This window comes from Globicephala melas, chromosome 10 (genome assembly GCF_963455315.2).
Source record: "Globicephala melas chromosome 10, mGloMel1.2, whole genome shotgun sequence".
NCBI classification, from domain to species: Eukaryota; Metazoa; Chordata; class Mammalia; order Artiodactyla; family Delphinidae; genus Globicephala; species Globicephala melas.
This window is the reverse complement of record NC_083323.1, coordinates 88,052,258-88,064,293: the sequence shown is the minus strand read 5'-3', so window position 1 is coordinate 88,064,293 and position 12,036 is coordinate 88,052,258. Positions and strand designations below refer to the sequence as shown.

At 36.0% G+C, this 12,036-nt stretch overlaps 1 protein-coding gene across 2 annotated transcripts in view; it reads left to right on the top strand.

The window, feature by feature from the left end:
* PIK3C2G (phosphatidylinositol-4-phosphate 3-kinase catalytic subunit type 2 gamma) overlaps positions 1-12,036 on the top strand; it is a 328,570-nt gene that overhangs the window by 221,912 nt on the left and 94,622 nt on the right. For both annotated transcript variants that reach the window (XM_060305870.2, XM_030841385.3), the window contains 2 exons: positions 10,688-10,877; positions 11,609-11,730. In XM_060305870.2, coding sequence (XP_060161853.1) covers positions 10,688-10,877; positions 11,609-11,730 — 312 coding nt within the window. The remainder of the gene's footprint in view (positions 1-10,687; positions 10,878-11,608; positions 11,731-12,036) is intronic.

Below are 12,036 nucleotides of genomic sequence, written 5' to 3'. Positions count from 1 at the left end.
ATTTTTCTTCATGGAATAAAAGAAATTATGACAAAGTTGTATTAATTCACTGTTCCCTCTGAATAGTTAAGAATGACTCTCAGAGCTAGACACTCAGTAACTCCAATACAAAAAAGAAAAGGAAAAGTAATGGGGCTTCCCTGGTGGTGCAGTGGTTGAGAGTCCGCCTGCCGATGCAGGGAACACGGGTTCGTGACCCGGTCCGGGAAGATCCCACATGCTAGGCCCGTGAGCCATGGCCGCTGAGCCTGCGCGTCCAGAGCCTGTGCTCCGCAACGGGAGAGGCCATAACAGTGAGAGGCCCGCGTACCGCAAAAAAAAAAAAAAGTAATGTCTTCTTTACATGTGCCAAAATCACTGCAGCAAAAATGAAGTTTGAGAATTAGATGAAGAAATTTGTTCATGGGGAGTGTGAGTCACTTGAAACTCTTCTATTTATATATGATAAAATTACAGTGTCAGTGGTAAAATAAGAACATTCTCATGCAAATTCCTTCACAGAAAAAGTCACTTGAGAAATACTTCCCTGCGACTCTTAAAGAGACTGACCAGTGAAATAGGTCAGTGTTCTATCAAACCGCAAAATGATATCAACGACTTCAGCAATAGAAATATGCTCTTGTTGACATTCCTGGCAAGGGTTGCCCAAGAACCTTCTCTTGATCGCCACTCCACACATTTAGGCATCTCTCTTCAATGGTTACTCCGAGGTAGCTCATGAAGCAGTTAGAAACGTTTGCCAATTATACTCTAATAAAGGTGTTAAAAAAAAAAATAAGAAACGTTTGCCATTTGTAGTTGCATATTAATATAAATGTGAGTTCAAAAAATATAATATTTAACCTGAGGAAACAAATCTGCCTATAGGCTAAACCTGACGTGAAAGATTCGACCCTCTGGATTTAACCGTTTTCTGAGACTGATAAACTCCATTGCCCATTCACACACACATAGCTAGGAAACCTATTAGTAACAGTTGTTTCTGATGATAAGCAATTTAAATTATTTGTATCCTATAAAAAGGTACATCTGTTCTGAAGTAGAATAGAATTTGTACACATGTTTAAGATGGGACCTATGGCTTAAGAAATTTTATCTTAATGTATGCCCCTTTGGACTGTGTTCCCTAGATGCCAGAAATACTGTTAATTATTTTTTTTCTGTCTAAGGGTTATTCCTATGTAAAAATTAAAGGATCGTTGTTTTAGTGCCTTTGTACCACCTGGGAATTCCATACTCACTTATTGGCTTATTTCTCACTTAAAGACAAAGTTGGAAGACTGTTCATTATAAATAATCCACAATGAGAGCAAAGACTTTCTAAATGTGTTAGAATTTTTCCTTGCTACTTTCTAAATGATGTCACCTTTGGTATGCATTTAACTTCTCGAGGTCTTTTTCTTATCTGTTGCCAAAATAATTTTATTGCTCACCTCTAAGGATGAAAAGATTAACATAAGGCATTTAGTGCAGTGCCTGCCAAAGGATATATACTCCCTGAGGGCAGAAATCTGATTTCTCTCCTTCACCTCTATGTCCCAGTACAAAGAACAGTGCCTAGCAGGAAGTTAGAAGTGTTTATCAAGACTGCCTGGGGGATTTCCTTAGGAAATTTGAGAACTGAATCCTTCTAGATGCTGCTTTGGATTTATAACATAAGGATACTCCAAAGCATAATCCGGCTGAAGCTGCCATTAAAATAGATAAATCAGAGAGAGCTGCCACTTGGATAAATCAGATCCTCGTAGAGGCCTGAAACTTACTGCTCTCAGGTCCCCAGTCCTAAATTGGGTCATATTTAACAACATTATTTTATCTGACCTGTTAAATCTGCCACTTGAGAAACTAGAGATGCATTTAGATGAAAGTCTGCATTAAAACTCTAAGTTTATCGTAAAAGTTCATCCTTCATCTCCAGTCTTGCATCTTAACTTCTGGGCGATGTAAGAATAAGGCCTAGACATAGTTGAGATTATGTGAGTGTGAGTACATCAGAACTTAAGATTTATGGTTCATAAGCCTACCTTCATGAAAAGTGAGTACATGCTATCATCCTAGAGCTTTCCACCTCAACACATAAAATATGCTCAGTAACTATTTGTTGAATGAGTGAGAAAATGGTAGGTCTCTGTAAATCATGATTAGTATTATACTCTTACTGCTATTATTACCTTCATGTCTTTGAACTACTGATGAAGAAAGAAAGGAATGTTTTATACTGCACTACGTACCCATAAATTCATAAAGTCAAAGGACATCTTTAAAAATAATGAACACTGTGGAAATGAATAATGATCGGGATCATATTTTAACCTTCTTAGGAAATTTTGTCCAATATTGATGTATAATAATGGAAAAATTTGGAATTTTTTAAGTCTAATACCAGAACAAGATAAATGGGCTTGAAGTTTTATAAAAATGAGGGGGAAATTATTAAACATTATTGAACTACATTTTTAACTTTGAGGACATGGCTGATTTGTTGTAAAGAAGGCATTCCTTGGTAACTTTGATAGATGCCAACCAAGAAAAGCAGTGTTTGATTACATTCAACATCTGTTCCTCATGGAAATATTTTAGTAAGCTCAGAATAGAAGGAAACTTAGATAAACATACTTCTTTAAGTGAAAAATTGTAAGCACTCCCATTAATGTCAGGAAAAATATAATAATGCCTCTATCTTGTTAGTACAGCTCTATATTTAAGCTTTGTTATATTGTTATTTTCCACTTGAATAAGAAAACAAATAAAACAGTTCCATATAATTTTTTAAAATTTTTGAAATAAGAATTTAGTACAGTAAGTGGTTACAAGATTAACATTCAAGACTCAGTAATGAAAAAATTAGAGAGGGAATATTATATGATCACCTAAATAGATACAGAAAATTCAGTTATTAAAATTTAGAATCACTCATTATTTTAAAACTCTCTAGAAATAGAAAGGAATATCCTTAAACATGTAGCTAAAAACCTACAGAAAACATTATACTTAGTGGTAAAACATTAAAAGCTTTTCCTCTGTAATCAAACAGACGAAAAATGCCTGCTATCACCACTTCCATTTAACATTGAACTGGAGGTCTCAGCAGTGCAAAGGGTGACAGAAAACTCTGTCATTATTTGCAGATAACATGACTGTGTCCATGCAAATTTCAAAAGAATATACAGTGTATTGTTAGAATTAATGACTTAAAAATCTACTCATATATTAACAAATATTAGTTAAAATAAAATTTAGAAAAAGCTAGAATTTACAATTCACAATAAATCCAACAAAATATATGGAAAACAGCCACAGAAAAAAAATTCTAAAATTATACAGACAGATGTAAAATAAGACCCAACTAAATGGAGAAATATGCCATGTTTAGCGGTTGCGTGTCTCAATACTGCAGAGATGTTGATTCTCCCCAAATTAGTTTATAGTTTAATGAAATGTCTTACAAATCCTTACACATTTATTTTATGTATTGGTAAGCTTGATAAGGTGATTCTAAAATATATTCGGGAGGTCAAAGGACCTAAAATCATGAAAAAAAAAAAACCTGAAAAAGAACAAGGTAAAAGAATTTTCAAGATTTATTATAAGTTCTTGCTATTTAAGAAAGTGTTGTATTAACAAAGAGATAGACAAATTGAAGAGTACAACAGAACGAAGAGGCCAGAAACAAGCCTATGTTTATACATACCCTTGGTACCGGACAAAGTTGAATCAGTAAGGAAAGAATGGTCTTTGCAATGAAAAAACAAAATTGGTTAAATTAATCATTGTACATCTATACTTCCAGATAGATCATTAAAAAAAAATAAGTTAACTCTGTTTTCTGAAGTAGATTGTTCATTCAACATATATTTTGGGGCCACTTACTATGCATGAGTTACTATAAAGTTTTTCTTCCAGAACATATCACTAAGTTAAAAAAGCAAATTACAACATTTCATGTAATTGTGATTTTTGAATCCTGTCTTTTTTACTTCCATCTCACACAACTTCGAAATTCTTACAAAATCATGCTCCCTTTATCTGTCTGTTTCCCTTCTTCCACTCCTCACTCTGTCAGCCACTCTGCTGTTCTTTGCTGTCTGTTAATCACCAGTCATCCATCTACCTCTGAGCTTTTGGATGAGGTGTTGTTTCTGCTTAGAATTTCCTCTATCAGAAATTTCCATGGCCTATGCTCTTGGCAAATTAAGTTTTTTGTCAAATCATTCAACTCATCTTTTTAGTGAGACTGTCCCTGACCATCCTACTTAAAATTACAACACTGTTCCCTACCCCATATTCCCTCTCCCCAATTTCTATTTTAGTTTCCTCTATGGTATATATTTCTTTCCCAAATCCTATATTTTTACATGTTTATTTCATTATGGTCTGAATTCCACATTATATAATCTCTCTAAGGGGACACATTTCTGTCTGTTTTTGTTTTCATTGCTACATCCCAACATGCACCTGGCATGTAACAGGAGTAAGAATAGTGTGTCTGGCTGTGTGTCTGTTGGTTTGTGCAAGTGTATAGAGAAAGCTCAAAAGAATACTACCAGATTGTTCATAGTAGTTATTTTGGGGGAGGAGAGTGACAACGGAAGATGGATGAAGGGAACTTTTCACATTTTACTTAATATTTTACTGTATGGCTTGAATTATATATTATTTTTTAAAAATCAAGTTTTTTAGTGTCCCTGGAATTTATATTTCTTCCATAAAACAGATCAAACAGGGTAGCAAAACCCCAAAACTACGGGCAACATCTACAACAAAACTAAGTAACAAGGTATTCCTAAGAATCCTAAAATACAAGCAGATGGGGCAAATCAAGTTACAATTATTTTGTAACAGCATCTTATGGGAGGAAGCTAAGGAAGCAACATGTTATCTGATTGACCTGAGAACAGAACTCCACAGAGCCCACAGGTACTCACTGGAAACCTGAGCGGGCCCATTTGATAAGCTGTTTAGCAGCTGAAACTGGGAAGGATTTTTACACACTTCAATTCACAAGGAAGGGCAAAGGTTCCATGGCAAATCTGAAAAGGTTGGAGAAGTCTATAAACTCTCAAAGGTAACTGGTGATTCCTCCCTAGAAATAGTCCTATGCTGAAGAGAAGCTGCTGGAACTATAATCCAAATGAAAGGAGAAAGATCATAGGAGCAAAGGAAAACCACAATCCAGAAAAAATTGGGGGCAAAGAGAGAAGCCAAAGAGGAATATCTCAGAAAGTATGAAACAGTGTTTTTACCACTGTGATAGCAACAGAAAAGAAAGCTTCAGACCCTTGAAAAGCCTCTACTCCTTCCTGAAAGTTTAATTTTATATTAAAATGAGTAAGCAAAATGGATCATATCTGAATGTCATACAGAATTATAATTTTAAAAAAGAAATAAGATGCAAAATAAAATCTCTTCAATGAAAATATGCCAGAAAGACATTCCTAACAAGGGATAAACTGTATCCTTACGTTACAAATTGATCTAAAAGAAATTAAGAAAATAATAAAATATGTGGAACAGGGCTTCACTGGTGGCGCAGTGGTTGAGAGTCTGCCTGCCGATGCAGGGGACACGGGTTCGTGCCTTGGCCCGGGAAGATCCCACATGCCGCGGAACGGCTGGGCTCGTGAGCCATGGCCACTGAGCCTGCGCGTCCAGAGGCTGTGCTCCGCAGCGGGAGAGGCCACAACAGTGAGAGGCCCACATACCGCAAAAAAAAAAAAAAAAAATATGTGGAACAATATAGATTACAATTAGAGAAAACTCAGAAATGAAGTGATTGAACCCCCCCAAAATTAGAAAATAAAAGAAAGAATACTTTTAAAAATAGTAAACTACAAAGAACACAGAAGAAATTAAAAACAGCACAATAGATAATACCTCCAGAGAAAAAAAGATGAAAAAAACAAAGGAGGACCTTTAAAACAAAAAGAAATGAAGTCAATAAATATCCAGTATACATATAATTAACTTCCTGAAAAATAAAACCAAAGTAATATATCAAAAAAATATCAAGAAAGGCCTAAAGTTCAGCATGTGCTATCAGCCATGTGGCTGACAAAGTCTTGGTGCTCTGGCTAGGTGTCAGGCCTGTGCCTCTGAAGCAGGAGAGCCAAGTTCAGGACATTGGTCCACCAGAGACCTCCCAGCTCCATGTAATATCAAACAGTGAATGCTCTCCCAGAGATCTCCATCTGAATGCTAAGACGCAGCTCCGCTCAATGACCAGCAAGCTACAATGCTGGATACCTTATGACAAACAACAAGCAAGACAGGAACACAGCCCCACCCATTAGCAGAGAGGCTGCCTAAAATCATAGTAAGTTCACAGACACCCCAAAACACACTGCTGGACGCGGTCCTGCCAACCAGAAAGACAAGATCCAGCCTCATCCACCAGAGCACAGGCACCAGTCCCCTCCACCAGGAAGCCTACACAACCCACTGAACCAACCTTAGCCACTGGGGACAGACACCAAAAACAACGAGAATTACGAACCTGCAACCTGCGAAAAGGAGACGCCAGATACAGTAAGTTAAGCAAAATGAGAAGACAGAAAAACACACAGCAGATGAAGGAGCAAGGTAAAAACCCAGCAGACCAAACAAATGAAGAGGAAATAGTCAGTCTACCTGAAAAAGAATTCAGAGTAATGATAGTAAAGATATCCAAAATCTTGGAAATATAATGGAGAAAATACAAGAAACGTTTAATAAGGACCTAGAAAAACTAAAGAGTAAACAAACAATGATGAACAACACAATAAATGAAATTAAAAATTCTCCAGAAGGAATCAATAGCAGAATAACTGAGGCAGAAGAAGGAATAAGTGATCTGGAAGATAAAACAGTGGAAATAACTGCTGCAGAGCAGAGCAAAGAAAAAAGAATAAAAAGATTGACATTCTCAGAGACCACTGGGACAGCATTAAATGCACCAACATTCGAAATATAGGGGTCCCAGAAGAAGAAGAGAAAAAGAAAGGGACTGAGAAAATATTTGAAGAGATTATTGTTGAAAACTTCCCTAATATGGGAAAGGAAATAGTCAAACAAGTCCAGGAAGCACAGAGAGTCCCATACAGTATAAATCCAAGGAGAAACATGCAAGACACGTATTAATCACACTATCAAAAATTTAATATAAAGAAAAAATATTAAAAGCAGCAAGGGAAAAACAACAAATAACATTCAAGGGAATCCACAAAAGGTTAACACCTGGTCTTTCAGCAGAAACTCTGCAAGACAGAATGGAGTGGCAGGACATATTTAAAGTGATGAAAGGGAAAAGCCTACAGCCAAGATTACTCTACCCAGCAAGGATCTCATTCACATCCAACAGAGAAATTAAAACGTTTACACACAAGCAAAAGCTAAGAGAATTCACACCACCAAACCAGCTTTACAACAAATGCTAAAGGAACATCTCTAGGCAGGAAATGCAAGAGAAGGAAAAGACCTGCAATAACAAACCCAAAACAATTAAGAAAATGGTAATAGGAACATACATATTGATAACTACCTTAAATATAAATGGATTAAATGCTCTCTCCAAAAGACATAGGCGGGTTGAATGGATATAAAAACAAGACCCATATATACGTTGTCTACAAGAAACCTACTTCAGACCTCGAGACACATACAGGATGAAAGTGAGAGGATGGAAATGGATATTCCATGCAGATGGAAATCAAAAGGAAGCTGAGGTAGCAATTCTCACATCAGACAACACAGACTTTAAAATAAAGACTATTACAAGAGGCAAAAGAAGGACACTACATAATCATCAAGGGATCAATCCAAGAAGAAGATACAACAATTGAAAATACTTATGCACTCAACATAAGAGCATCTCAATACAAAATATATATACAGCTCATGCAGCTCAATATTTAAAAAACAAACAACCCAATCAAAAAGTGGGCAGAAGACCTAAAAAGACATTTCTCCAAAGAAGACATACAGATGGCCAAGAAGCACATGAAAAGCTGCTCAACATCACTAATTATTAGAGAAATGCAAATCAAAACTACAATGAGATATCATCTCACACCAGTTAGAATGGGCATCATCAGAAAATCTACAAACAACAAATGCTGGAGAGGATGTGGAGAAAAGGGAACCCTCTTTCACTGTTGGTGGGAATGTAAATTGATACAGCCACTATGGAGAACAGTATGGAGGTTCCTTAAAAAACTAAAAATAGAATTACCATATGATCCAGCAATCCCACTACTGAGCATGTACCCAGAGGAAACCATAATTCAAAAAGATACATGCACCCCAATGTTCACTGCAGGGGTGGTCGTGTGATGAATTGGGAGATTGGGATTGACATGTATACACTGATGTGGATAAAATTGATGACTAATAAGAGCCTGCTGTATAAAATATAAATAAAATTAAAAAAAACAAAACTACAATGAGGTATCACCTCATACCAGTCAGAGTGGCCATTATTCAAAAAATCTACAAAAAGTAAATGTTAGAGGGGGTGTGGAGAAAAGGGAACTCTCTTGCCCTGTTGGTGGGAGTATAAATTGATACAGCCACTATGGAAAACAGTATGGAGGTTCCTTAAAAACTAAAAATAGAACTCCCATATGACTCAGCAACCCCAGTACTGGGCATATACCCTAAGAAAACCGTAATTCAAAAACAGTCATGTACCACAACGTTCATTGCAGCTCTATTTACAATAGCCAGGTCATGGAAGCAACCTAAATGCCCATCGACAGACAAATGGATAAAGAAGATGTGGTATATATAAACAATGATATTGTACTCAGCCATAAAAAGAAACGAAACTGAGTTATTTGTAGTGAGGTGGATGGACCTAGAGTCTGTCATACAGAGTGAAGTAAGTCAGAAAGAGAAAAACCAATACCATATACTAACACACATATATGGAATTAAAAAAAATGGTTCTGAAGAATCTAGGGGCAGGAAAGGAATAAAGATGCAGACGTAGAGAATGGACTTGACATAGGGAGGGGGAAGGGGAAGCTGGAACAAAGTGAGAGAGTGGCATGGACATATATACACTACCAAATGTAAAATAGATAGCTAGTGGGAAGAAGCCACATAGCACAGGGAGATCAGCTTGGTGCTTTGTGACAGCCTGGAGGGGTGGGATGGGGAGGGTGGGAGGGAGACGCAAGAGGGAGGAGATATGGGGATATATGTATATGTATAGCTGATTTACTTTGTTATAAAGCAGAAACTAACACACCATTGTAAAGCAATTATACTCCAATAAAGATGTTAAAAAAACTATCAAAACTGAATTTTATATTTAGTATTTTAAGAAATACTAACATCATAATTAAAGAAGTTTTCTGGAAAATGAAAAGTCTTGAAATTACATATTGAAAGGACACTTTGTATATTGAGAAAAGTTACCCTGAGTAACAAACCTGAAACATATTTTTGGAAAAACTATTGAACTTTTAGGGGGAAAAAAACTTCCTTTAAGCATCTAAGCAAAAAGTTTAAGTCATTTGTAAGGGAAAGAAGTTCAGTATGTCATCAGAGTTTTGGACAGTAATCCTTTATTCCAAAAGAAAGTTAAATAATACTTTTATGACCCTCAAAAAAGAAAATGTGAGCCAAGGGTGTTTTAGTCAACAAAATTGACTTTGGAGTATAAAGGCCACAGAAAAACTGTTATCAACACCCAGAACTCAGAAACTTATTTCCTTGAGCACTTCCTGAGGAATTTATCGGAAAATGACCATCAGATAGTCAAAATGACTGGAGGGATGTGACATAAAGACTTGTAGAGCAGATAATATTTAATGATAGTTAAAAGAGAGACTATAATATGTATAGTATAGATACCATATGATGTGGATAGAATAGCTCTATAAAAAATGGAAGTGGAATAGGAAGCACATATGAAAAGTGGAATGAGCATAATGTTTGCTTTATTGTATTAACTGGGATAAAAAGGATAACACTGCAAGTCATATACTGGACAAGATGGTGCAAAGGGGATAAAGGATATTATCTAAAGATATTTATTATACCATTAGAACACAATTGCAAACCTTCTTACATACAAATAATAATAATAATAAAGCGGAGACAAACCAAAACCAAAGCAAAAAAAGGAAAAAAAAACCAGAGTGAAAAGCATTTCATATAAAATATGTGTATATTAAATATAGTATTATACAACTTTTTTGTAAGAGAGTTGACAGAGGGACACAAATAACACAAAAATAAAATTAAAAATAAAACAATGAAAGTTAAATCATAATTTTAAAAATTGTTTACGTATGGGGGAAGAAGGGAATAGTGTAAAGAGTTCAGGGATAAATGCTGGGCTTCTTGGTATGTACACTGTTTTGTAGATTTAACTTTTGGAATTGTGTAAATATTTTAAATAATTATAAACAAATTGGTTTTTTTAAAAATCATCCCTAAAAATCAAAAACAAACTTAAAAGAAGTCAAAATACAAACATTGCAATTACAGTTTTATATTTCACCACAAAAGTTTCTTTTATATTTGCTAACAGTTCAAGATGTGAATTTGAAGTTTATAAAAATAATGTTTAATAGTTGGACTCCAAATAAATAGGCATGGTCCTTGACTTTTTCTTCCACATCTAACACAAGGAAACAACTCAAATGAAATGAGTCAACTCAGGGGAATGTTACTCACTATCTTTTCTTTTTCATTTCTCTAGGAAAATAAAGGAAAGTCTGGAGTGTTTCCCTGTTAAATTGAATAACTTGATCCACACACTTGCACAAATGACAGCCATAAATCCTGCCAAATCTACTTCGCAGACTTTTTCCCGGGAATCCTGTATGATGAGTGCAACCCAGTTAATCCAAAGAGCAACAATTTTAGGGTTCAGCAAGAAAACTAGGCATGTAAGTCTCAAGTCTGTCATCTTGACTTATATATCATTTGACTACATCTCACACTTCCCTTCACTATGCTACACATTCCTCCTTATACCATGATTTTTCTTTTTTGCTACACAACTGAAAAATCAGTTACAGTTTGAACAGAAGTGCCATTAAGGCCGATGTTCCAAGGAGAAATTATAATAACCAGAGCTACTAGTAGAGAACGACCAAAGAGAACAGTTTCTGCCCTGTGGTAGACTATAAATCAAGACCTAATTAAAATGTCCACAAGAAAAAAAAAAGGGGGCTTCCCTGGTGGCGCAATGGTTGAGAGTCCGCCTAACAATGCAGGGGACACGGGTTCGTGCCCCGGTCCGGGAAGATCCCACATGCCGCGGAGCGGCTGGGCCCGTGAACCATGGCCGCTGAGCCTGCGCGTCCGGAGCCTGTGCTCCGCAACGGGGGAGGCCACAACAGTGAGAGGCCCACGTATCGCAAAAAAAAAAAAAAATGTCCACAAGAAAAGAAGATCAGAAATTAGGCAGTCTGTTCCCAGCACCTAAGATTATGATATTTTTATATACTGTGTTTATAGGTAATTTTGCCTTTACAAATTGCATCTCTTATCTTTTGTGATGATTTTTTTTTTGCAGAGAGGTTCTTACTTTGTTTAGTTTACATGAAACAGAATTTTAGAATGTATTGAAGGTTGATATTGCCATCTTCTGATTTTGTCTCTTTATTTTCTGCAGCTTTATCTAATCCAGGTGACTCACAGTAACAATGAAACAAGCCTGACAGAAAAATCATTTGACCAGTTTTCAAAACTTCACAGCCAACTTCAAAAGAAGTTTGCATCATTGGCCCTCCCAGAGTAAGGACTGTCCTCCACTGTTTTTTGACTTTAGTACTTGTCCCTGAACATAAGGAAAAATTATGGTTATGGGATTTTCTATTTGTGGGCAACACAACACAACATTCTGATTCCAGTGCCACTGAACCTATCCCAGCAGAGTCTCTATGGCTCTCAGAGTAGAGAACCTTTTGTCTCATAAAACAGAATAAAGGTTTTCAATTTTGTTTGCTTTCAGCCATTGATTTTGTAGACAAAAAAAATCATAACCAATTTTATTTTTCATCAGGGAAATTGTTTTATTTGCCTGTTTTTAAATTTGATTGT